The sequence below is a fragment of the Lutjanus erythropterus genome, chromosome 10 (genome assembly GCF_056507025.1).
Source record: "Lutjanus erythropterus isolate fLutEry1 chromosome 10, fLutEry1.hap2, whole genome shotgun sequence".
Lineage (NCBI taxonomy): Eukaryota > Metazoa > Chordata > Actinopteri > Lutjaniformes > Lutjanidae > Lutjanus > Lutjanus erythropterus.
In genome coordinates this window covers 41,416,417-41,441,734 of record NC_139326.1, presented here as the reverse complement: position 1 = coordinate 41,441,734, position 25,318 = coordinate 41,416,417, and the positions used below count along the sequence as shown (strand labels likewise).

The following is a 25,318-nucleotide window of genomic DNA, read 5'->3' as shown; positions in this document are numbered from 1 at the left end:
TTCCAAAATGATCTGGGAACTTAATCAGTACCAGGTATCATAACTTCTGATGATGATGATGGTGATAAATACAAAAAAATAGAAAAAGTAAAAAAAATAAAAATAAACATCCTCAGCACTGTCTGTTCATCTGTGTCCTCAATGCAAATACAGGTTACCAAACTGTGGCTGTAAGTACGTCATCACCCAACAGGTCTGGCAAAGGTAGTGCCTGAGGCTGTGCAGTTATAATTGCATTACAGGTAGATCTGTGGCTGACATGAACAACATGATGTAACAGAGCTGACTCACCTTCAGTCAAACTGGACAGTGTTGGGAGAGGAAAATATTATTTGTTATTAAAAGATGCAGTTCTTATAGACATTTATGTGAATGGTGACATTTTTTCCTGTGGAGAGACCAAGACAAATGGAATTTCTTCAGTAATGAATGTAGTTACATTTATTAATGCAACAGACTCACTAAAAACTAGTGCAGGCTAGTTAAGAAATAGACTGTACTGTAAGAAAAACTGCATCATTAACAAGAGTGGTTTGGTGTGTTAAGAATTCAGCTTAAAAAACAGAACTTGGGGAGCCATATACTCATATCATGGCTGCTATATTCATATTACTGAAGCTGTCAGTGTGTGTTAAATACTTTATAAGTGAGAAATAAATACATTTAGACTGAATAACAGGTCATCTCATTGTTTTCATTGCCTCTCATCAAGAAAACAAACCTAAAATAAAACGTTCAGACAACTTAAAAGTTTAAGGCAACTTTCTGTAACAGATTTTTGAGTTTTGAATCAAACTCTTGAGTTTAAGATCTTTAGTTGAGATAATTTACTTATTATTCACAGTGATACTGAAATATTCACTATAATTTACTTTCACTTCACTGTGTTTACACAGTCATTGTTGAAATACAGTTTGGGGGTTTCTAAAACGATTCTAGCTTATTTTAAGAAGAAATAAATTATCTCAACAAAACATTACTAGTTGGTAAAACTTTTTTAAAACTTCCAGACCATCCAGTCTTTGGGAATGACTTTAGAAGGAATAAGAGTATCATAGTTTAAATAGTTTAATCCAATCTCTAACGCAGCCACTTTTATGCAAACAATCAGAAGAGGTCACTCAGTTCAGTGTAGATCTCCACCAGACAACAGATGGTGAAGTACCTGCTGCAATGCCACCACAGGTGTCAAATGCAACCAGTAGAGATTTACAAAGTTTTAAACAAAGTGTTTTTGTATAGTGTAGTCTCAGTTTTCTTTAAGATGCATACAGTAGTGTCATGGCATCGCAACTGAGCATCCTGGGTTCACCTTACTGTATGAACTTAATAAGGAAACAATAAACAGGATGATAATTCCATACTTCTCCATTTAAACATTGTTCTTCATGTTTAACATTTTGTTATCTATTTAGATTTTTTTTTATTCATTTAGAACACTTTGTCATTTCTTTAGAACATTTCAGCAACCCAACAGGTTAACAACAATATAGCAGATGGAGAAATCTACATTTCTGGAGTAATTTACAAAGGCTGAAATTCTATATAATTGACACTCAATGTGGCCTGTTCACAGGTTGGAACCTGCCTGTCCCAGTGGAAGTTGTGGCTGTTTAGAAGGTTTTGGCATAGAGTTAATTAGACCCCCAGAAACTGAATTTAATTCCAACAACTTACTGCTGTCATGTTCAATTTCTCACATTTAACATAAACCAAATTTCAGGAAAATTGGTTCTGAATTTTGTAGTGAAGTCTGCATCTCTCATTTGCTTACTGGCAGACCTCAAACACTCCAAAATGGCAACTGCGCAAGCGAAAAGCAGAGGAGGTGGCAGTATGCAGCCTAACTGTCATTGACCATAACATATGATATAAGAGGAGTAAGAAATCTCTATAAATCAATAAAATAGTTTTTTTGTGGTTTTTCAAAAAATAAAAAATATAAAAAAATAATGACTCTCCGCATGAGAGGTTCTTGAGCATACAGTCATACATGTGCCTGAAAAAATATCAGGCTGATGGGTCCACAAGGTTAGGACGTGAAAAAAACCTTTCATCCACAAGTTCATTCATGAGTGAGAATTCAGCCTCAACCATATTATCAGATTGATTATATTACTTGTATTAATGTCCTTAGAAGTTCATTGTGACCACAGTTCAGATAAGTTTAATATTTTTCTGCTTATGGAACACCACCCTGATGAAGCAAACATAATAATAGTAGGTATTGTGTGTATATACTATGGAGAGAGTTTCCAATGATTATTATCTACTAATAATGGGAAAACTTCACTCATTATTATTACTGAATCAAACTTATCATTTCAATGCTGTTCATACTATGTCCTGCTTGTTCCATCACATTTCAGAATGACACAAACTTTTTCAGCTGACTCTGCTTGTATCCACTTCTCTTTCAGTCATTTCTCCAACACTTTGCTTGTAAAACCCCCCTCATCAATTTGCTACAGATTTCTGTACCATTAACTGTACAATATTACAACATGTAAGAACCACTTAGGAGGGAAAATAAAGTACCTCTCCTGTGATTGGTCCATTTCTGATGCTGATCCTCCTGGGACATGCACTCCCATCCTGAGTCTGTATGAAGTCTTTGTGTTTGGAGAGAACTCCCCTTGGACTCCTGCATAGTTGTAAGGCAATGACTCGCTTTTACTGTACAACCACAAATGTCTTAAGGTCCAGCCTGAAAGGGCAGGGACAGCGATATGTAACCAAAGACAATAACAACAAACATGTAAATCAGTCCACTTATCCCGCTCTCGTTCACTCACTTTGGTAATCAACAGCATCCATGTATGTGAAGGTTTTGCTCTGTCCAGCAGAGACGGATTCTTTTTCTCCTGTTCACCTCTCTGACAGACAGAAGCAACAACATAAATCCTTTTTTTTTGGAGTAATGGCATTATTAATTTGCACAACAGTCCCCTATTTGCATATGCTCCAAATTTACAAGTTTACAGCCAGAACAGGACACTTGAAATACACTGTGGGCACTCAGTAAGTGCACCATGTGCTGCCCCATTCCTGAGTTAATTTGTAACTAGCATCAGTGCCCTAGCAAAAAGGAAAATCCAGAAGTTTTGAAATATTGCTGGCTGCAAGCGCTGCCTCATGGAATGGCTTGCAGAGCATACACAGGGCCAGTAGTGTGTGTCGAGCCCGGTGTAATTAAAGGGTGCTATAGTGCTGGCAGGACTGAGGTGAAGTTTGTCCCACTGACTCAAGGGATATTTCAGGAGGTGTGTTTAAGTGACAGAGTTGTGAGGAATGTTCCAGCAAGACTCTGAATCTTCCTTATTAACAGGGACGCTGGGGTTACTGTGTTTTCAATTGCAACCCTTGTTTGTGTAGCTACTTGTTTGTTGGTTTATTTATTTTTAATCACTGGGACACCAAAGGAAAAGTTTATATCAAGCCAGTGAAAGACATTTCTGCATCTGATATTTTTTGGCAAACACTTTGCTCACTAAAATACTCTAAATGATTAAATGTTTAGTAAAACAAATACACCTTGAAATGAGAATAGCTGCACTGCTGAATTTCCATCACTGGCAACACAGTTGGCAGTGTACCAATATGCTGCTCACTGTGCCTGACACCTGGAAGCACATGGGTAGATAAAGGGAGAATTCTAACTATGTAACTCCTTCTCCTTCACTGATGCTGACTGGCTTCTTGTCTGCAAAGTCCACAAATGTGTAGCAGACCCTCAGTTTTCAGTTTTCTACTAGTCAGTGTGGATAGTGGCCAATTTTTCTAAGTCTGTCTTGAAGCTTTTTTCCCACCTTGAAGCAGCACAGCATGCACACCACACCAATTTTCAGTAAACTTTTGGTGACTTTATTTGCTGAAAGCACTCTCTAAAATTACACAAACCCCTTGATTCATTTTTGTGCAATGATTCCTCTTTATTCTACTTTCATCAACAAGCTGACACGTAATCACACAGAAAATACACAATTTTAATCTGATTAGGACATTGATTACGTCAGTGAGAGAGAATAAAAATCAATGTGTGATTCTTGCAGGTCTGTTATTCACTAAAGTGATATGTTATAAAGAGTCCCTCAGCTGACTGACAGCCATCTGAACACGGCAGGTATCTGTTCCATCTGCAGCCTCTAATCACAGTGATGTGCTCTGGAAAGCCAGAATTACACAGCACCAGACTGTTGCAAATGAACCACAGAAACCTTTGTGCTGATGTGCACATCATACTTGTTTGCTATGATAGACATGATCAACAGGTATGTTGAAGAGCCTTTAAAAACAGTGCCATGAAAAATCATTACATTGAAAACATATTCCCCTCTCCCAGTGTCTAACATCACAATGTAACTGGTGGCAGATGAAGAGAGAAGAATTTATATTTACAGTGGAAGTGGACATGTTTGTGATGACTAATGTGATGTGAGTAACATTTGTTGGCTACATTTCATTTTGGTGGAGCTGGATAGAAGGAAATGTTTTTTTTTTACAAGAAACTGTTTATCACTGTGACAGCTGGAGGGAAGAAGCTCTTCCTGAACCTGTTGGTCCTGGAACAGAGACTCCAGGAGGGAGGAGGGCATATGATCTGTGGCTGGGATGAGAGGTTTCCCTGACAATGCTGCGTGTCCTCTGCAGACACTGTTTGTGTTGGTGCTGGTGAGGCGCTGGACAATTTTCACCACCCTCTGCAATGGTGGTGTAGGATGCAGGTGGTGAGGATTGATGGCGCCTTTGTTTAAGTCTGCCAGAATCTGGGGTGACAGTAGGGATGTTCCTGGGGATCAATTTCCCTGTCAACTAAATGCAAATTTTAATTTAGACTAGTTGACTAGTCTAACAGTAAGAAAACACTTGGAAAGCAGTTAAAATTGAGCACAAATAATTTATTGCTAATGTTACTGCTCCCAAAATACTGTGTATTAAGAGCCATTTGAAGTTGTTAAGGTTGAATGTAGGCTGTGACAGAATAAAGTGGTGTATAACCACTCGACTGGAGCAACATGTGACCACATTCAGCACAGACACAGACATTAACCTGCAAGCAGAGTAGGCTGCTGCTGCTAGCACTGCTAATGTTAGCCACACTGTGTGCCAGCTAAGGTCAGCTCTGGCTGAATTAAGTCATTTATAACCAGACTCTGTGATCCTTTTCGGTCTGAAAAGTTGAGGCATTTAGTTAGTTGTTGTCATGTTTTGTAGGTTAATGTGTAATGTTCATATTGCATGGTGCAGAGGGCCACAGAATTCGGTGGCATGTAGAACACGATCTGGTGATTGTAGAGTGTGATTATTTTCATTTTTCTAGATTGTGGGCCACCAGGCATTTGTGCTGGGCGAGAGGGGCTGCTGTCTGATGGTGCTGTAGCCCTGAGTACTGGTAGGCAGCTTCATAATATCTTAGATGCAATAGTAAACTGGCATGGTACATGAATAAAATATTGATAAATAATTTAACTGACTGCTAACTAGCAAGGGTGGCAATGTTCAATTGTATAGTCGACTAAACATGGACATCCTCAGGAGAAAGGTGAGTGTTCTTCGGACTCCTTGGGAAGAAAAAATGCAGATGTGCATTTTTGACAAGGGTTGAGGTGTTGTGGGTCCAAAACAGGTCACTGGAGATGTGGACACTTAAACTTAAACAACACTTAAAGTTGTTGACATATTCGGTGTCCGTTACGTTGATACATACAGGTGTGTGTGTGTGTGCCACCTTTGGTCCTCCTAAAGTCCACAATGACCTCTTTGGTATTAATGATATGAGGGGAGAGGCTGTTGTCAAGGCATCACACTGCCAGGTGCTGGACTTCCTATAAGCTGACTCGTTGCTGATGAGGCCAACCACCACTGGGTCATTTGCAAACTTGACAATGGTAGTAGAACCATGTACAGTCATAGGTGGAGAGGGAGTAGAGGAAGGACTTGGCAACTTGTAGTGTGCCAACATTCAGATGTTCTGGTCTGTTGGTCAGGAAGTCCAGTATCAAAGTGCAGAGGGAAGTGTTGATGCCCAGGTCACAAGTTGAAAAATGTGGAGGTTGGGAATCCAGTTGAGAACAGAGGTTGTCGGCCCAGCTAGTCCTACATTTTTGGTTGATTGTAGCCGTTAATAATCCTCATGATTCTCCGCACTTCCCTGGTGTTGTTCTGCTGAGCCAGGTCTTTATCTTCCCCCTGCAGATGTCCTTGCCCTCCTTGATCTTGCTTGCCTTGATGTCCCTGGTGATATAGGGCTTATCATTGAGGAAACTGGTTACAGTCCAGGTTGAAACAACATTGTCCACAGGGAAGCTGATGTATCCTGTTTTGTAAGGCAAGGCAAGGCAAGGTAATTTTATTTATATAGCACCAATCATACACAGGGCAATTCAAGGTGCTTTACAGAACTTGAAAATGCATGTTTGAGATAATTAAAAACAAAAGCTAAAAGCAGGACAATAAATAGTTTAAAACATTACAGAAATGCATTTAAAGAAAGAAGCAAACATAAAACAAAAGCGGCAGCAGACAAATATAAAAACAATAGCTACAGATTATCCTAAAAATATGTAACGTATCCACTTCACTGGTAGGCTGCAGTAAACAGAAAATGTTTTAAGACCTGATTTAAATAAACCGACAGTTTCAGCTGACTTCAGGTGTTCTGGTTTGTTCCACAGGTGGGGAGCACAGAAACTAAAGGCTGCTTCACCTTGTTTGGTTCTAATCCTGGGAACACTGAGTAAACCTGTTCCAGATGATCTGAAGGGTCTTGGTGTTTCATAACGTATAAGCAAATCAGAGATATATTTAGGCCCGAGACCATTTAGTGCTTTGTAGACAAGTAACAAAATTTTAAAGTCTATCCTTTGACACACGGGAAGCCAGTGCAGTGATTTAAGCACTGGTGTAATGTGCTCCACTCTCTTGGTGTTGGTGAGGATTCTGGCAGCAGCGTTCTGGACAAGCTGCAGTTGTCTGATTGATTTTTTACTCAGACCTGTGAAGACACCGTTACAATAGTCCAGCCTGCTGAAAATGAAAGCATGAACAAGTTTTTCTGTATCTTCCCCAGACAGAAATCCTTTAATTCTTGCTATGTTTTTAAGGTGGTAGTAGGCTGATTTAGTAATTGTCTTTATGTGACTGTTGAAATTTAGGTCTGAGTCCAGAATGACACCAAGATTTCTGGCTTGATTTTTAGGTTTTAGTGTCATGGATTCAAGGTGAGCACTCACTTTTAATCTTTGTTCTTTAGGGCCAAAAACATTTATCTTAGTTTTGTCTGTGTTTAGTTGTAGGAAATTCTGGCACATCCACGTATTGATTTCATCAATTCACTTATTTAACAGATGTAGTGTGTGAGTCCTCACCGTGATGTTTCATGTGGCTCCAGCGACCACCTTCTGACTGTACCAATGGTCGCAAGTTGTTAATGGATTGTGGCAAAAAGTGAATCAGGTTGTGATCAGACCTGCCAAGTGCAGGGAGGGCTGTCGAGCTGTGCGCTTCTTTGATATTCAGTATTAAATTAAATCCAGTATTTTATTGTTTCTGACAATACACAAACAGTGATATCAATCACTATGACTTACACTTCCAAAAGATAAATGTCCATCAATCTAAGTAAGTTTTCAGTATTTCTGTACAGTTTATTGTCTTATGTTGTGCTAATCCAACTGAGAAATAGTTAATTAGTGTTTACACTGTGGTTCCATTGGTCTCTTGATGAATGTTCTGTCAATCATGGACTGTCCTCATTTGTCAGTAATGAGCTGTTGAAAATTCTGAAAAGTTTCCCTCAGTGATCTCATGAACATTACTCTTACTAAGATTTGAGTTTTATGCTTTCATACAAACTTCTAATTCAATCTGTCTAATGACTATAACTGCATTTGTCTCTGTCATTTTTCTGCAGTGGTCATCATGTGCATGGCAGCAGACAAAATTCGAGAGATCATGCTGGCTGCTCACAGACGACGGCTGACCAACGGCAATTATATGTTCTTTAATGTTGAACTCTTCAATGCCTCTTCTTATGGTAAAGGTCATGTCACACTACTTTCCAATGCATGTTTTTTACAAACTGCTTGTGATGAATTATTGTACATTTTCTGCAGTCTTAATGTATGAATAAGCTTTCTATTTATCCACAGTGTAGTCCTTACATATTTAAACAGTTCCATGTTTTCTGTATTCTTGGTTCTGTACTCTGTGAGAACATGTAAATGATGCATGACAACCTGTGCCTGTGGTCCATGACATCTGGGACATTAGATTTGAAATGAAATGATGACTATGGGCCCCATCTTACGCCAGTGTAAAGTGGCGCACAGTGCAGCACAACTAGTTTCATGGGTGTGTTGGTTTTATTATGTGCAGTCAGGTGCATTGATGGCACTTTTCTATCTTAAAGCAACAGACAGCACTTGACCAACAAAAACCTTCAAGGCACTGCAGTTAATCCACAGGCCACATACATTCATGTTAAACAGATAAAACCTGTGCTACAAATATCCTGCTGGCTTGGCTTAGGACAGTGTGTTTGTAGGTAGGCTGCAGGGATGGATGCTGTCTTAGTCCTATTATCTTCCATGAAGCCTGCATGAGTCACACTAGTTTGTACTACAGTTACACTGAGAGGTGACCAAACCAAGCTGTGACGCCAAGAATGAATGAATCTGGATATACAGATGAGGACAAAATTATTAGCCCCCCTATGAAATTTAAATTTTGTTTTCAAAATTTCCCCAAGTACTTTTTAACAGAGCAAGGAATTTTCAACATAGCATTTCTAAACATTCTAGTTTTATTTAGAAAGCATAAATTATTTCTATTTGTACACAATAACAGAATTATTTCAGAAAAAAACAAAAATGACCAGGGTCAATATTATTACCCCCCTTAAGAACTGATCTTTTTTATTGAGCCATAGCACAAACCACTGTTGTGCAACGATGTGCTTTAACTTTGTAATGCTCAAAGCTTGTAAAATCAGGTTAAAACTGAGGGTTATCTTCCAATTTACACACAGTATAAAAACTTCAGTAAGCTGTCACTTGAGAAAGCATCATGACAAAAACAAAAGAAATCAGTTTAGACTTGAGAAAAAGAATTGTTGATGCTCACAAAGCAGGAGGAGGATATACAAAGTTATAACAGCATTTCCAAGTGTCAAGAACTGGAGTGAGAAGTATCATCAAGAAATTCAAAGAGAGCCACACAGTACAGAACAAGCCTGGCAGAGGTAGGAAGTGAAAGATTTCAAAGACTCTGGAAAGAAAGCTTGTGAGAGATGTGTCTAAAGACCCCAGAACAACTGCCAAGACACTAGTGAATGACTTAGTCAAGTTGTGAATTGTAGTCTCCAAGAAGACAATCACTAGAGCCCTGCACAGGAATGGACTGCGAGGTTGTAGACCAAGAAAAACTCCACTTCTGCAGAGGAGAGACCTTCAAGCAAGACTGCTGCCAGGACAACCTGGAGGAAGATTATGCTTTCTGGAAGCGTGTCCTTTGGTCAGATGAGACCAAACTAGAGCTCTTTGGTCATAGAGATGTTGCTTATGTTTGGAGAAAGAAGGGAGAAGTATATAACCCAAAGAACACCGTCCCCACAATGAAACACAGTGGTGGGAGTATTATGCTGTGGGGATGCTTCAGTGTGTCTGGAACTGGGAATCATGAAGAAAGAAGGATATGTGAAGATTTTGAAAGAAAACCTCAAGCAGTCAGCAGCAAAACTGTGTCTGGGTTGCCACTTTGTCCATGATAATGACCCAAAACATACATTGCTCCTGGTGAAGAACTACCTCCAAAAGACCAAAGTGAATATTATTGACTGGCCTGCACAAAGCCCTGACTTGAATCCCATTGAAATGTGTGGGACTGACTGAAGACCAAGGTTCATGCCAGAAGACCATCAAATCTGGAGGAGCTTGAGAGATTCACCAAAGAAGAATGGGCTGGGATTCCTCAGGAGATGTGTCTGAGACTTGTTGAAAACTACAACAAACAACTACAGGCTGTTATTCAGCAAAAAGGATACACAACTGACTATTAGCATCAGGGGGGGGGTAATAATTTTGACCCTGGTAGTTTTTGTTTTTTGTGAAATAATTAGTAAATAATATAAATAAATATATAAATAAATAATAATTTGTAAATAATAATTAGTTTTTGTTTCTGTGTGCAAAGTAAAATAATGTAAGCATCTAAAATAAAACTCGGATGTTTGGAAAAGCTGTGTTAAAAATTCCTTGCTCTGTTTAACAGCACTTGGGAAATAGTTAAAAAAATGAAATTTTCATGGGGGGGCTAATAATTTCATACTGATCTGTAGATTCAGGTGGTGGATACAAATAAGACTAAATGAATGGTGAATGACCAGGAATGCTGTCAACTGATCTCCTCAACCCACAGTGCTACTTTCAGCCTTGTTCAATAAAGGGCACACTTCATACAACAGTAATGAAGATGGCACTGAATGTCATTTGTGCAGAATCCAGAGGAAACTGTGCAGGGCTCATTTCAATCAGGACAGACTTCATTCTGAGTGTATGAAATAAATTTGGAATATAACTGAAGTTGTGCACAATCAAGATAAGAAATGTGAAAAGTCTTTGGCGTTTGGACTCCATCCAAAATGTGTGGCATCATCTTGTATAAAGTGGTTGTGGTTAAATCTGGTTGGTTAACTTAAAGAGTGAACACCCATAGATAGCTGATTGAGAATAAGAGGGTAAAGAGAGAGGGGGAGAGAAAGACAGTTATAGATGTTTCTTCCTAATTGAACTTATGCTGACCTTCATCAGGTTGTTTTCTCAAAACAGCTCATGCTGGTTTAGAGAAATATTTTGTTTGCCATTTTATATAATTACTTTTTTTTTTTCCCTAAAAGAGTTTTTCTCCTGAAGGCATCTGCTCTGTTCTGTAAGGACTACACTGTGGCTAGCTAGGGATCAGTATTTCTAGAACTGACCTTTATCAAACAATAATGTTTAACAATGTTTGAAAAATCTACCTTGTTCTGTCTCTAAAACTGAATTCTAGGCAATGGGTCATGGAAGAGAGGAGATAAATACGACAGTGATGCCAGGCAGGCCTATGCTTCTCTGAACACTGTGACACTGCTCAGGACAGTCAAGCCTGAGTTTGAAAGCTTCTCCATGGAAATGAAAAAGTCCATCAAAAAAGCTGGATTTGATGACTGCAAAGACTGTGGAAGTGTACGTATGTCTGTCGATCTCACACTTATTTTCTCAGCCTTGAATGCATCTTATGGAATCTCTCTGAAAAATTACTGCCTGATACATGATGAATTTACAGACACTGATGAGTCAAGTTGTATTTGAATGTATTTATAATTGGCTGACATTAGAAAACAAAATGTGGGTCCCCTAAAACACCATGTTAGGGTAAAATTTGTGCCATGAAGCTCTGTGCATACAGCATCCTCCTCTATCACACCTCCACCTGTTGGTGTCTACTGCTCTCCTCCCCAGAACATCCCAGAATAGAACAGACCACTGTTCACCGCTGTACACCCTTTGATGAGCCTCCAGGTCAAGGCTCATCAAAAGGTTACTGGACCCATGTCTGTAGCGACATCATTATATGGGAGATCGGTAGCACTTGGTACTGATCTGATCACAAAATTCACAGTTTGGATCATACTACAGTTTTGAGTCATCCCCAATGTAATGTAATATTAAAAATAATATATGTATACGATGTGTATATATCAATATACTTCAATAGATGGGCTATTGAAGCTTCTATGGTGCACTGCAGGCTTCAGATGTGAAATTTCAACAACATAGAGCCAGCTGTAATTTAGGAAAAGGTCGCTATTTATATGCATTTATTTATTTATTAAGTGTTACCATTGTTAATGATAGTTTATTTCTTTAATAAAATATTGTCCTCTGAGGATAAAAATCCTCACCTTTATTCAGCTCAGTCTATATAATAATGAAATGATGTGCAATATGCAGCAGGATCATTTACATCAGTGTCACTCTGACAGTTTACATCAGTGAGGATGTTTTAAACCACAGCAGACAGCAAACTGCGCACTGACACACACCGAGGAGATGAAAAGGAGAGACAACATCTGGACTCTTTATCGTAACTTACAATAATGCAGCACAGTTTTGTGGAGGAGACGAACCTCTGTCTGTTTGGACTTTACAGAGACAGATATTTTAATCTGTAGTAGAGCTGCACAATATATCGTTTGAGCATCGTCATCGCAATGTACGTGTGTGCAATAGTCACATTGCAGATCCTGCGATGTAGGAAGCAAATGAACTAAACGTGTTCTCATCTAATTTCAAGGGTACCTGACACACACTGCGTGCAGCAATCCAACAATCACAATCGTTCTTAATCAGTTTGCCAAAGCAGACCACGACCCTGTATGTGGAGTGAGTCACAAGATCAGTGCAGGTTAATTGTCCACAAGATGGTGGCAGTGCAGCATAACATAAAGTGCTATCAAGTCATCTGGTGAAAATTCTTGTATTTTTTCATATCGCAATATATATCACAGGGTTAAAAAAAAATCGCAATGTCAGTTTTTTCCAATATCATGCAGCCCTAATCTGTAGTGTTTAAACCACAGATGTAACAGAACGTGTGTTAATCGTGCATTAAAAAAAAATAGTGGCGTTAAAAGGAATGTGTGTATATTATAGCCACACACACCCTGTGTCAGAGACAGACAGACACAGAGCTGCTCCAGTGAGCTGAGAGGAGCTGTGTAGAAGTTAAGACAGCAGGAATGACCAAAGTTTCATTAAATATCACAGTTTCACTGCAATTCTGCATTGAGATTATGAATAATATAACTTATCTAAAAGTAACAGCAACAGTACAACTGTGTCTAACACAATGATAGTCACATGTAGTCTGTAGATCACATGCATGCTGAACTGTGGGGGCGATCCGACGGAAAATGGGACAACTGCAATCTGTTGCATCCGTACTGCCACTGATCTGTATTCAGCTAGGTAAGGGGACCATACATGACTTCCTCTCCACAGGTTCTTCTGAGGTTGTGTTGTGTGTGAGGTTTGTCATCGGAGGGAGCATGCCTTGGGTCTGTGTGGACATCCACGTATCACCAATTTGTTCTGACCTTGCAGATACAAGATACACGACCATTATGCTGATCCTCTAGATGCTAATCTAATACACAGGTGTGGAATGCATCCTTTACATGGACTCCAATCAGTAAATATCAGTTCATAACAGAACTATGTTGTAGTATGCATCCGTTGTGTCCACAGCTGTCCATGGGAGTATAATCCAGGATTTAGTGGGATTAGAGCCACGAAGTGTGATGGGGGAGAGACAACCATGGGAGAATGTGAAAGAAAGGTTCTTTCAAGGATCTGTAAATGTCTGCAGGTCTGCGCAGAGGAGCCAATGTAAACACACCTCTTAAATTTTAACAATGCACTGTACCGAACCGAGCCTCAAGCAATCTGATTGTCTTATCCAACTCATATAAGGAGAAGGGATCAAAGAAAGAAAACAAGACTTCAAAATCTATCCAAGTTTAAAAGAAACAGCCATGGATCTCTGAACAACCCCTGTGCATGTTTGTTTCCGTATGCCGACAGACATGTGCTTCCTCTGTCGCCTCAGAACAATGACTTTACAACTCCACGGACGCTGTTTTGGTTTGGAGGGCCTCAACACCCTCTGTACTCACAAGGAGGACAGCCGTTTGGATGTCTATTTATGTCCTCAGGAAGGGTTACTTTAAAATCTATTAAGATAAAATGCCTAATTACCTATTAAAAAAATGTAGTCAGCATCTTAATCCAAGTATCACAATATTAAAAAAGCCTAATGTATCTTGATTATTTTCTGTTACGTTTGGATTACCTCAGGACCTTGAATGTAGGAATACATTATGTATACATATATATATATATATATATATATATATATATATATATATATATATATATATATATATATATTATCCAAAATTATTCATACCCTTTGCAAACTGTCACAGTCTATGGGAAAATTCAAAGTTCTGTACCATTCCAAATAGTCCAAGCTGTTCTAAAGCATCCTAATTACCCTGATTCATTGGGAACAGCAGTTTTAATCAACTCAACAGGTGAAAAACAGCAGCTCTCTGCAGTTGGTTTGTGAACAGTCATGGCTAAGACAAAGGAGCTCACTGAGGACCTGTGGCTTCGCATTGTGGCTGCTCACAAGTCTGGAAAGGGCTATAAGGTCATATCTAAATGTTTTCAAGTTCCAGTGGCTACAGTGCAAAGTATTATTAAAAAATACAACACGTTCTGCACTGATCTGCTGCTCTGATCTCAGAGGACGTGGTCAGAAGCCAAAAGTGACACCTGTGCTGGCCAGGAGGATAGTGAGAGATGTGAAAAAGAATCCAAGGATCTCCAAGGCCATCCTGGTGAATCTGGGCTGTGCTGGTGGCAACGTCTCAAGGCAGACAGTCCAACGGACACTGCACACTGCTGGGTTCCATGGACACAGACCAAGGAGGACACCACTTCTCCAGATAAGGCACACAAAAGCCCACTTGGCCTTTGCAAATGCTCATCTGGACAAAGAAGAAGACTTCTTGTCTTCTGTTTTATGGTCAGATGAAACAAAAATTGAATTGTTTGGCCACAATGATGTATCCTTCATTTGGCGTAAAACAGGAGAAGCCTTCCACCCTAAGAACACCATCCCCACTGTCAAACATGGTGGTGGGAACCTAACACTTTGGGGGTGTTTTTCAGCCAATGGACCAGGGAACCTAATCACAGTAAACGGCACCATGAAAAAAGAGCAATACATCAAGATTCTCAACAACAACAACATCAGGCAGTCTGCAGAGAAACTTGGCCTTGGGCACCAGTGGACGTTTCAGCACGACAACGACCCAAAACACACAGCAAAAGTGGTGAAGAAATGGTTAGCGGACAAAAACATGAACATTTTGCAGTGGCCCAGCTAGAGTCCTGACTTGAATCCAATGGAAAACCTGTGGAGGGAGCTAAAGATCAGGGTGATGCCAAGGAGACCCTCCAACCTGAAAGAGTTGGAGCTCATCACTAAAGATGAATGGGCAAAAATACCATTGGAGACATGCAAAAAGCTGGTCAGCAATTATAGGAAGTGTTTGATTGCTGTAAGAGCCAATAAAGGTTTTTTACGATTGATTATTGAGAAGGGTATGAATAATTTTGGACATGCCACTTTTTGTGGTAAATAAAAGCTGAGAAATAATTTTTGTTGTACATCGTCTTATTATCTTTTGGAAGCCTGTGTCATTTCCGGTCAAAAAAAAAAACAAAAAACTTTCTGGTTGAATAAAAGTAACTTTAAGCAAAATTTGCCAGTGGTATGAATAATTTTGGGCTTGACTGTATATATATATTAGGGGTGGGACTTTAACGCGTTAATTACGATTAATTAATTACAAAAAAAAGTGTCAAAAAATTAACGCATTTAATAGCAGTTTGCACTCCAGATAACAGGGGACATTTGTCAGTCCACGAGTTCCTGGTCCATCAATCACACTGACCCCTAATTTACACCAGGTGCGGCAGGTCCGCAGAGAATATGCAGCAAGTCTATTTTTGACGGATGGCGCCTCAGTTGCCACAGAGCAGGTCAAACGGGCAGGAAGTCAGGCACGGAAAACAGGGGAGAATGTGGTTGATTTTCAAAATAAAAGACTCCGTGCAGACTGGCGATCATAAAGACAGACAGAAAATAAACAATTTAACTACATAGCCTGCTTATCCAAGGTAGAAGCACAAAGAGCAAGGAAAGAGGACTTAATCAACAAAATCAGAGCAAGTAAACACAATCAGACAGGCAAAATGGTGCGCTTTGAATAATTAAAATTAAATAATTTAGTAATAAGTTCTATGAAAGCTTGAATATAGCCACCATTATGACTTATAGTGCCATTGTCAGACTGATGCAAAATGTGTGTGTGTGTGTGTGTGTGTGTGTGTGTGTATATTAAGTGTATTATATATTAAGCTCCTATTGATAGTTATTGATATCACTGAGAGAAACTAGTCATTACAGTATGTGAAAAGGAGTTCTCTAAATCTGCACTCAGTTGCTCTTCCTCAATGACCAGATGTGTATTCAGTAAACTTAAAATAGTTCTGAGTTGAACTGACTTTAAATTGTGGGACTTGAATGTGGACAGAGAGTTGAATTTTCAGTGAAATCATGTGATTCAAATTCACAGTTCAGTGACTATTTCTGTCCATATATTTGTTCCATTTCAGGTCAACATGTTTGTTGAGGGATTCCATGATGCCATGTTGCTGTATGCCATCGCCTTGCATGAAGCCATGAAAAATGGATACAGTAAGAAGAACGGAACAGAGATCACCTCACTCATGTGGAACAGAACATTTGAAGGTAAAAGACATTGCTCAAAGTGGAACTTTGTTAAGCAAAAAAAATCTGTCATACCCTAATTCTCCAAACCAGTCCTCAATGGAATTGATGCTAATGCAAGATCCTCACAAGAAAGGAGGTATATCAAATATACAGTGCTTAACAAATTTATTAGACAACCTGTCATAAAAACAAGAAAACAGAAATATTATAGAAATCTTTCAAAAAATTTGTTTAAAACTAAAAATGTTATTGTTATTTATTTGGCAAATAAACCGAAACAACTAAATAGTCCTTTTTCACACATAATAACCAAAACTTTTCTCTTTGAACCTACTAAATCCTAAATTTGTTCAATAGGATTCAAACCGAGACTTTGACTTGGCCAGTCCATCAGTTCCAGTACAGTGTAAAGTGATTCTTACATTTGCCAACTGTAAAAAAAATATGTAGCCTGCACACAAAATAAAAAAAATAACAAATATTAATATAAGATTTTGTCACCTAAAATTTGTCTTAACTTATGTCTGTGGTTTGGTGCTCTTTCCTCTTTTTGGATGCCAAATCAAAAAAGAGAGAATTTAATAGTTGGGGCTGCAGACAGATTTTTTTTTTTCTTTTTTGGTCAAAAATGTTGATTTTGATTGTCAAGCTTGCAAACAGCTGGGTTAAACGTATTTATGCAAGTACTTAGGGTTATGGTTGACAAACTGTCATGGTTTACTATCAGTTGGACAACAGTTGACTCCTGAATGATATTCTCCTTGTTTTGATGATGGTGGACAGGGATTGCTGGGCAGGTATCCATGGACAGCAATGGTGACAGAAATGGAGATTTCTCTTTGATGGCCATGACCAATGTCGAGGCAGGAACATATGAGGTAAGAAGCAAACTTTCAACACTGTGATGAGTTAAACCCAAGGTGCTAATATCTTGCCTAGCAGGCAGAGAATGGTAAAAGTAATATGACATACTAACTTACAGGTGGTGGCCAACTACTTTGGTGTAAATGGAACTTTTCAGCTGCTGCCTGCCTTCAACTCTGACCATTTCACTCTGAGAGGAAGATATAAACCCGCAGACATACCGGACAAATCATGTAAATGACCACTACTGTTCACTGAAACCTGTGACATTAAATTCTACTTTTTATGCTATCTACATGTTCTCACTGGAACTGCTCTTCCAAACAGGTGGTCTAGGAGTATCGGCTTTGACTGGAGTCATAGTGGGAGCTGTTCTGGGAGCTGCAATGCTTATAGCATTCTACTTTTTCAGGTAACAATAGGTGATATTTATCTCCTAAGGTATACTGATATTGTCACATTCAAGTATGGTTTTTCTCTGGATGAGAAGTGCTGGCAGGCTTTGGGGAGTGTTGGGATGAAGCACTTGTGTTATAGAAAAAAACACTGCATGTGTTTGACACTATTATTGACATTAGCTAGGTAGCTAAGTTAAAGCTACATTAAGGGTTGTTTATAAAGCTAACCAGCTCACAGCATGTAGGATGGTACTGTCACAGCAATCACCAGCAACATTGTGTCCAGCTGTTGTTATATCTGACTTATCATAAAGCTCGGGATGGACAGACACAGCCACAGCAAGCTTCTTCTCTATTGTCTTGGCTACCATGGTGAAAAGTCCCACTCTATGTAGTATATGACTAGTTGCCTAAAAAGAGGGCAGCAGTGATGACACCAGTGCCTTTTTGAAATATTGATTTTCAACTTGAAAAGTTGAGTGTGCAGTGTGTTTTTGCAGGATTGCCAGATGTGTGGTTTTGTATTAAAATTAAAATGAGTAGCCTACAGCAGTCCAAATAGTGAGTTGGAGCCATAGACTGTATATTTTAAGTTGAAATCCTGTTTAATATATGATTTATTGTTTAAAGGGAGTTGTCCTCCTCCTGCCTCCCCAGACTTGGGGAAGCTTGGGCAGGCTGCAGGAACATAGCAAAAACGCCAGATGTGCACAACATTTTTAACTGACAAAAAGCGAGGATGAGTCCAGCATTGCAAGTTGATCAACTTTATTTAACTGTCTGTCAATGTAATCTTGAGCCTGTTACCCTGAAAACAAGAACCCACTACTCTGAAATAACACATTCTGGAGTTAAAGTGGCTGCCTGTCTCACTGCTGCCAAGCTCCATTAACATTTTGCTCAATTTAACAGTTAAAATAGAAATTTCAAAGGACACCACAGCTGTAATGTTGTTGTCAGAGAGTTGAGTATTTAAAATTAATGTGTTTCCTTGATCTCTGATGATATATCAAGGTCATATTATGATTTATTACACTAATTATATTACAGATTTCTCCTGTAAGTTTTAAAAATCAACAGTGATGTTCATTGGTGAAGATGATCTTGCTGAACAACAAGTCTTATAGTATATAGTATTATAAACTTTTGTTTTGCCACAGACCTCATTTTTCTGCACTAATCCAAAATCCAATACAAAAAACTCATCGGTGTCAAAGCAAAGCTAACTTCCGAGTTGGGCTACAAATATACACCATCCCTTCAGCACTCTATGCCAAAATTCTACCAAACTGACTCCAGATCAGCTCATACACAGACATTGCCTATTGGTGACAGTTTTATTGGCCCTTGTGCTAGTTTTGGGCTGTTTTGACCTGACTTTTGGCTGTTTTTGACCAACCTGGCAACCCATGGCTACATGCTTTTGCATTAGGAACAACTGACAAATGACCCTGGCGCTAGAAAAAAAGCTATATGGATACACACTTTAATTCTGTTATTTGGGATTGACAGCAAAACAGAAAACCTTTGCACACTGTACTGTAGGATAAATATGAAAAAAGTGTCACTTTGTCAAATGAAATGGACTTTAACAACAGTTTTCTCTACCAAATAAATAATAAAACCAGTGCCTCCAGTATTTCGCAGGCTGTTTTTGGGATTGTTGCAGCCTAAGATCCCTGATTTCACAGCAGCTTTTCTAAAACAAATTGTTGCATGTTGCAATGTTTTCAGGCTTTTTTGCAATGCAAAATAAAGTTGCAGTTTTTCATATATAATTCATTACAATCAAAGGCATCTTGTTCCAGAGAGAACAAAACCACACTCAGTGTTCTAAGTAACCTCACCAAAAAGGTTCACAAGTACAAAAATAAAATCTGCTTTATTTGTAGATGAAGAAGTGCACAGAACATTGATAGATGATAATAACAATGAAAAATATTGTGTTCTTTTCAGCACTTGTGACAAAATAAAAATATATAAATGCAAAAAACTTGTGAATAATAAAAAAAACATTGGCTACTGAAACATACATGTATGATATCAAATTTGCAGAAAAGCTGCAGTTTGGATAAAATTGCAAGGCCACACAAAGTTCACAGGGATTGGTTAAATTTGTGTGAATTATTGCGATCGCAACATCGCAAACTTATTAAAAGGACTGATAAAACTGTTGTAGTCGCTGCCTCCTGAACTGAGTGATTTTGATGACTCATTAACTGACAGCAACAATTGTGAAAGTGAACATACTGATTTTTTCTTTAATGATTCACTCCTCTGCAGAAAAAACTACAGGATTACCATTGAGCGTCGCACACATAGTGAAGAGTGTGACACTGGGAAGCACCGTCAGTTACGAGAGGACTCCATCAGATCGAACCTCTCGGCAGCGTAATGGGCAGCAGCACCAGTCCCTTCACAGAGAATCACACATCTGAATGTGACCAAAGACTTTAAAATGGTTGTCAGTGGAGCCATGCTGTTAAAAATGAGACATTTTGTGTTTGTATCCTTTTAATGTTTTGACTTATTGTAACTCAGGACAGTTGTAACAGTCACAAAGCACCACTTCCTTGGATTTTCCTCCATACAAGGCTATATGATTGTATTGGTGTATAGAAAGCTTTGGCCATAATATTCTTTAAGTTTTTTTTTTTTTTTTACACAATTTCTTTCATTTTTTTAATATTTGGATGGTGGTTATCATGACTGTGAATGATTAAGAACAGACGGTATATCTAACACTACATTGGCATGCACTAGTAGGGTTGGTGAGGTCTACTTTTGTGTTTCTAGAACAGGACAAAAGGGGCCTAATATTTAAAGGGATAGTTGGGATTATTTAAAGTGGGTTTGTATGTAGTACTTATCCATTGTCAGTTTATTACCTGATGGTGATCAGCAAGCCCACAGTTTAAAGAAACCGGAGTACAGGTGTCGGAGGCTGAGAAATGCACTGCTGTGAACAGGATCGGCAGATAAATAGATTTTAGGCACCCTAAGGAATCTGTACATTACATTTAGAATATTTGCAGCACTTTAACTTTCTATCAGAGGGACTTTTCTGATGGGACAAATATGGCTCTGTCCAAAGCAACCAGACTCCATCCACCCATCTTCAACTGCTTATCCGAACGTAGCAGTTCCAGCAGGGGACCCCAGACCTCCCTTTCCCTGGCCACATTAACCAGCTCTGACTAGGGGATCCCGAGGTGTTCCCAGGCCAAGGTGGAGATAAAAACCCTCCACCTAGTCCTTGGTCTGCCCCATCTCCAAGCTGGACGTGCCTGAAACACCTCCCTAGGGAAGTGACCAGGTGGCATCCTTACGAGATGCCTGGCAGGCTCCTTTCTACACAAAGGAGCAGCAGCTCTACTCCAAGTCCCTCACGGATGACTGAGCTTCTCACTGTATCCCTAAGGGAGATACCAGCCACCCTCCTGAGAAAACACATTTTGGTCACCAAATCTGAGATCTCGTTCTTTTGGTCATGACCCCCTTATGACCATAGGTGAGGGTTGGAAACGAAGATTCACCAGTTGACAAAGAGCTTTGCCCTCTGGCTAAGCAACAGACTCCATGGGTGAAAACAGTCATTTTATCTCGCTGAGCACAACCGTTGCTGGTCTTACTGCTGCCTCGATCTGTTATTATTGTATACACAAGACACAATAACACAAAGAAACTAACACAGCGACTCATTGTAAAATGACTGATTTTGTCAAGGGAGTCTGGTGGTGGGGTGAGAGCAATTCTACAAGCAGTTTAACTTTAGTTTGCCCAGCTGTCAGACAGACTTTTCCGACTGCAAAATGGTGAAAATATTCTAAATATGTACTTAAACTGATTTTTAGGTGTCTAAAATACGTGCTGCTGCTGACCCTGTCCTCAGCAGGACATTGCTCAGCTTCCTTCACTGGTATTCCTGCTGCTTCTCCAAACTAGGGGCATGTCGACTGCTATCTACTGTTGGTGATACACTGACCTCATACAACCCCATTAAGAAAAATACAAACTCTCCCTTTAAAGGTGGTAAACAACAATGCCAGAGCAAAACTAGAGCTAACCAACTAAAAAGAAATATAGGTCAGTTCTATATCGATCGGCTATAAGCTACTGATATTAAGCTACTGATATTGTAAGGTTTTCAGCTGAGATCCAGCAGCCTCCGTACAAACCACATTGCTCTTGATATGAGAAACTCTGGATAACATATCATCTTTAAAGTACATCTCTTTGACACCTTCAGGTTGCCTCATTTACAGTATTTCCTTTTTTAATGAGTTTCATGAATTCAATTTCTATTTGTGTAACAAATTGTGGAACTACTTTTCTGATAAGGCATATTTTTATGCTTGATTAATGCTTATTGAATTAATATTGCTTTATAGATCAGTAATAAGCCAGTAAGAAGAACAATTTGAGTAGGCTTGTGGTTGTTGGTTGTCTGTTACACAGACTCTCAATGAATGAAACTACAGTTTATTATTATTTACAACTTTTTTAGCATATGAACTGTGTTCTGGGATCTTATCACTTACATTACCAAAGACATAAATTCCAAAATTATAAACCCCTTATAAAGTATTCCTTATCAGAAAGTGGAACTGAAGTCATAAATAATTTTGATATTCATGATAGATAAATGTTTATGTGTTATAAAGGCAGTGTGAGATGCTTTCTGTAAACAGAAGTGACTGCATCATAAAAAAATATTTCACTCCACATCTTTTTTTTTTTGAGCTAACTCTTTGTCATTTGGGTTGTTATATTCATGCCGTATTTAAGGATAAGATTTTTATGAAACAAAATAAAGACAGTGAACTTGGTAAAGAAGCTTCCTTTAGTTTGTGTGTTGGGGAAAATATTCTGAGGGTAAACACATTTATTGTATTCAATTTCAAAGTGACAAATTTATAAATATATGTATATAAGTCTATACATACTATAATGTATAATAATAAATTCATAATCTGTGTTTATTCTAAACACATTTTACACTTATGTATGTTTGAGATTATTTTCAGGTTGTAGTGTTTGCAGTGTTTGACTCTTGAGACAGTGGAGTGGACATGCCCCCGGCATTTCAGAGCAGACAAAACTGCTCATTTTGTCATGATGTTGAGACCTCATTTTATGTACTCAGAAATTTTTTAATCATTCAAATTTAGCTGGGTGGTTAATAAAACCTTTCTGTGGCATGACAAACTCGGAAGACATTTACTGTTGCTTTAAAACATTTTTCTCAAAATGTATATATTATCTGCAGTGATTTTATTTAACTTAATCCTATTTGCTAACCACTGTACCATGTTAGCACTGTTGCCTAACAGCAGGAAGACTCTGGCTAGGGCCTTTCTATCTGGAGTTTGCATGGTCTTCCCATGTTGGCGTGGATTTCCTACATGTGCTCCGGCTCATGAAGGTTAGGTTACTTGGTGACTGTCAAATGCCTGTGTGAATGTGAGGATGGAATTATCTACTGATTATTTTCTCCATTAGTCAATCGATTATTTGATTAGCAAAAATTCTGAAAATAATGACAAATGTTGTCACAATTACCCCACAGCCCAAAGACTCAGCCTCACAATTTGTCCCACAACAGTCCAGATCTCTACATTTACTGACAATATGTTAAAATGATTAAATCAGTTAAAAGGACAAGCAGAAAATCTCCACATTTGAGAAACTGGGACCATGAAATATTTTAACATCATTGTTATGAATTATGAACTAAATATATATATATATTTTAAATAGATTTTGAAGTTTTTTTTAACACCTTTTTTATTTGAAGTTGTGCATTCCTGAAGGGTGTTTTCTGGCACAGAGCAAGTTTGGAAACTAAATTAATCAAAGTAGATGAGAACATTTTCTAATTTACATATACTTCATACATATAAATCCTTAGGAAATACACTTTCACCAAGAAATTTGTAGAATAATAGTAGTAATTTAATTTATTAATTCTGAATATTTTTAAGGTTTTTGTTTTTGTTTTTTATAGGACATGATTTGTCCCAGTTATCAAGTATGGGTGACCTGATCTTATGTCAGCTAATTCTGGAGATACTTGGGTATAAGATCATCAGTGCAACATGCAGAGCATGTCCTCCATGGAAAGGATGTCACTCAGCCAACAGAGGTGAAGAGGATGGAAAAGAAGTACAAAAACATGCCCCTAAGTGAGACTGTAGAGACTGCCAAGCAAAAACAAGTCTGGCTGGTAGGCTGAAGACTTCACATGCACACTTACATCTGGATGGCTCAGTGGTAGTGTCACAGCCTTTTTGAACAGCACATCAACCAGGCAATCTCTTGTGGTCCATGGGACCCCAGTGTGGCTGGAATAGAGAGAATAAGGTTTTTTGTTTTTTTTAATTTTCTCACAAGGAAAGTTAACACTGTACATTAAAAACATAGGTGAAGATATGAGACCCTTAATAATAAACTCCTGAGGTTTTGGATAGTGCCACAAGTCAAATTCACCTCTTTCAGAAGAGGAACATCTATTATATTTATCATCTTCAATTATTCCTATGCAGTGCCTGCATATAGCAATAATGTATGTCATGTGAACAGATTAATTGGTCAGATTCTTTTGAATGAAGAAATTATGTCAGATCATTTTTGTGGCTGCTTCTAATCCAAACTAAGACCCTCTAATTTATTTTCCCAGATCAGCTTGATCAGAAGTTTGTTAAGATTATGTAAGTGTATATAGGTGTAAACAAATGCTTGTTAAATAGCATCTGGATGTGATGTGGATATGAGACACATAAAATGATGTGCAAATGTGCCTTTATAATAATACAGTATAAAGTTAAATGGCTTGAATATATTTGTCACATTATATTCCAACAAATTACAACACATCACAAAGATGTGACCAGACACTGTTATGAGACAGTGAGATGAGACAGAGCTCAACAATTTTTCTGTTTTTAGTCTGAATATTCACTGTAGATCTTTAGCTTGGAACCACATGCACAATGTCTGAACTGTGTGTGTGTGGTGTGATGGTGTGCAAATGGCATGTCAGGACTTAAAGAGACTTGGATTATACTGGATGATCAGTATGAAGGCATTTTATGTTGTTTTTTTTTTTTTTTGTTTGAAAACTGGTCACCATTCACTTCCATTGTTTGGAAGATTCTTAAACACTGTTTTCCTGTGAAACTCCAGCAGTGTTTGTTCGGTATGAGGGTGAATAAATGAATTTTCATTTTTGGGTAAACTATCCCTTTAAGGCAACTTATGCCATGACAATAAACTTGAGTATGGTAACTCCATACTGATAACATACAGTGCTGATAAAACAAACAAACAAAAAAAAACATTGCAAATCTTACAAACCTGAGCATTCACATTATAAAGGAAATATTAGGAAACTGATTTTCTTAACATTTTATAAGCTGAACTAAAAGTGATAAGCTGTTGAAACAAAGAGAGACAAAAGTTTAAAGGGTTAAGGGTTAAGATGGTGGCGTGCATAGATGCAGCAGCCCCTCCAACTGCCACAAATGGTGCTACTTTTTGTATCAATGTGTGTTGTAACGCCTGTCCCACCTGTCTGACCTATGATTATAAGACCATTCTGGACACTGATGTATGGAATGATGCACACACTGCACTTTAAAAAGCCAGCA

The 25,318-nt window shown here is 38.5% G+C and overlaps 1 protein-coding gene across 1 annotated transcript in view; it reads left to right on the top strand.

Annotated features, from left to right (window-relative positions):
* npr3 (natriuretic peptide receptor 3) overlaps nucleotides 1–21,313 on the top strand; it is a 38,287-nt gene extending 16,974 nt beyond the window's left edge. The window contains exons 2-8 of the mRNA XM_084729352.1: nucleotides 7,913–8,035; nucleotides 11,047–11,222; nucleotides 16,290–16,425; nucleotides 17,191–17,285; nucleotides 17,390–17,504; nucleotides 17,599–17,683; nucleotides 19,953–21,313. Coding sequence (XP_084585478.1) covers nucleotides 7,913–8,035; nucleotides 11,047–11,222; nucleotides 16,290–16,425; nucleotides 17,191–17,285; nucleotides 17,390–17,504; nucleotides 17,599–17,683; nucleotides 19,953–20,064 — 842 coding nt within the window. The 3' untranslated portion in view covers nucleotides 20,065–21,313. The remainder of the gene's footprint in view (nucleotides 1–7,912; nucleotides 8,036–11,046; nucleotides 11,223–16,289; nucleotides 16,426–17,190; nucleotides 17,286–17,389; nucleotides 17,505–17,598; nucleotides 17,684–19,952) is intronic.
* The last annotated feature ends 4,005 nt before the right edge of the window (nucleotides 21,314–25,318 follow it).